This window comes from Cynoglossus semilaevis, chromosome 3 (assembly GCF_000523025.1).
Source record: "Cynoglossus semilaevis isolate Cse_v1.0 chromosome 3, Cse_v1.0, whole genome shotgun sequence".
NCBI classification, from domain to species: domain Eukaryota; kingdom Metazoa; phylum Chordata; class Actinopteri; order Pleuronectiformes; family Cynoglossidae; genus Cynoglossus; species Cynoglossus semilaevis.
The window spans coordinates 13,626,446-13,628,737 of record NC_024309.1 but is presented as its reverse complement, the minus strand read 5'-3'; the positions used below and the strand labels follow the sequence as shown (position 1 = coordinate 13,628,737).

Genomic DNA, 2,292 nt, shown 5'->3' with positions numbered 1-2,292 from the left:
CCCCCCCCCCCAGCCACAAAGACACAGAGAGAGGGAGAAAAAAAAAAGAAAAAGAAAATAATGCTGGAATTACAGAGAGAAAATGGAGAAAAGTTGGCGTAGGTTTTTTTTACTAATTTTTGAAGAAATAAATTCAAAACACTTTCGAATTAAAAATGTAGTTTTTGGTTAAGACGTGTTTCCTGATTGGCTAATAAAACAATTTCATTTAAAATCACAGGTTGGCTGTGAACAATCAGAATTAATCCTGATTAATCGTTATCGTGATGAAGATTCAGTGAAACTGAAACCTGGAAGATGAAATTGTTGTATCAGAAATATCACCTGATTCATTCATTTCATGATTAATTCTATATTAACATAATTAATGATGACCACAAATTGTCTTTGATGCAGGAAAAAAATCTCTGTGTATGAGCAGCTATTATTTCCAGGTTGACTTTAATCATTTGATAGACTGTGATGTGGAGTATTTGAACTCTTCCTTTATCTGTTTGGAGTAATCTGCAGCGTTCCATTTTCTAAATGTCCGCCGCCTTATTCCGCTGACTTACAGCCAAATGGCCGACACGTGCTTTGTTTCCGATCACGCGTCAGTGAGTCCTTCACAAAGACCCGCCGCGGCGGAGGAAGCTCCAGTGGCGCGGCGGCGGCCTCTCTGCTCGCTCTTCCCTTTCAAGGCTCACAGCTGATTTCCTCTCCTCTTTTTGCCCCCGTTGTAGATAATTGGAACAATCCCACTGATGCCCAACTCTGCAGGGCCCTCCAGCCAATCAGGGGGTGGCAACCCAGCACTGCAGGTACAGCCAATTACACCTCAGCTTCTGACCAACGCTCAAGGCCAGATCATCGCCACGGTGATCGGGAGTCAGATCCTGCCTGTCATCAACACCCAGGGAATCACACTGTCGCCAATCAAACCTGGACAGCAGGTAACGTGTACACTGACGCACGGACGCAACAACACACTCAGGCCATGGGAGGTCGCCACTGCACCAGTACTGGTCTTTACACCGGTGTACAGTACCAGGGGTAGACTTTATTTATGGTAATGGGTCGGTCAGGTTCAGACGTGCTCTCATGAGATTGACGTTGTTATTCAGCAATATGTCCACTAGGCTGCAGTGCTGAGCTCAGAGTTAATCTCCAGGATCAGACAATAACAAACATGGTGACGACGGAGGAGGAGCAGGAGACACTGGTGGCCCATGTGGGCATCAAAGACACTGGTGGCCCACACTTCGTAGTTCTGCGGCTCCACTACCCATAATGCAGCATTCTACCGGTATTTGTGTGCATTTGTCAGGAAACAAACTCCTACCTTTTTTTCTCAGACTCTCCTGCTTTTCTTCTCCCCCCCACCCCCCCCCTCTCCTCCCCCCCCTCCTCCTCCTCCTCCTCCTCCTCCTCCTCAATCAAACTCTTCAGCCCCGTGATTTGTCCTCAGTGACCTGGACTCCAAGTATTTTGTTTTGATCCAAAGGATCAAGAAACGCCGCGTTTTTTTTTTTTGTTTTTTTTTTTTTTTTTAAAGTGAGTGTAGAAACTCAACCGGCCTCAAATATGGCCCCCCGCCCCTCAGGTTGAAGATCCATACAGTGTGGAACAACCTACACAATGATGAAATCGTTATTGACTCGATAATGACGATGTCAGCGCAGAATTACAGGGTAAAAAGTTCACAATGTGGACGTTTACAGTCGGCGGAGAGACGCCGCGCTCTCTCTCTCTCTCTCTCTCTCTCGTTCACTCGCTCTCTGCAGATGGCGGTTTAATTGTGTGAAATCTCCAGATCACACTCCTGAATGAATTAATGCCTTTGTAATAATGTTTATGCTTTTGTCTCCACTTCAAAGGCCGCGTGTACACGGCGCTCGGCGGCGATAATTCACGGTTGTCATAGCCCGCGGTGGGGAATATTTCCAGTGAAGCTGGATAATTCTGCGAGGCTGTCAACAGCCCTGACAGTGTGTGCATCGTTGTTGACACCCCCCCCCACCACCATCACCACCATCCAAACAAACACATGTCACTGAGAAAATAATTAATAGCAAAAAGAAAAAGAGGAGAGAAGAGGGAGGAGAGGGAGAATCCAGTCAGGGCTTTGTGGCAGAGACGGCTTTAAAAGGTGGAGACGACACCGTCTTCATCTTGTAAGAGCGACTCACCTGTGCATAAAACATGAAAATACGTTGTTTTGTCTCCATCACAGCACACGCGGCCCCTGGATCATGAATTATGTTTGATATAGAAGCTGCTGTGTCCACATGTTTTCATTTCACTCTCTAATTG

At 46.3% G+C, this 2,292-nt stretch overlaps 1 protein-coding gene across 2 annotated transcripts in view; it reads left to right on the top strand.

Annotated features, from left to right (window-relative positions):
• pou6f2 (POU class 6 homeobox 2) overlaps positions 1-2,292 on the top strand; it is a 98,767-nt gene that overhangs the window by 85,531 nt on the left and 10,944 nt on the right. For both annotated transcript variants that reach the window (XM_017031709.2, XM_025054461.1), the window contains one exon: positions 723-932. In XM_017031709.2, the coding sequence (XP_016887198.1) occupies positions 723-932 (210 nt within the window). The remainder of the gene's footprint in view (positions 1-722; positions 933-2,292) is intronic.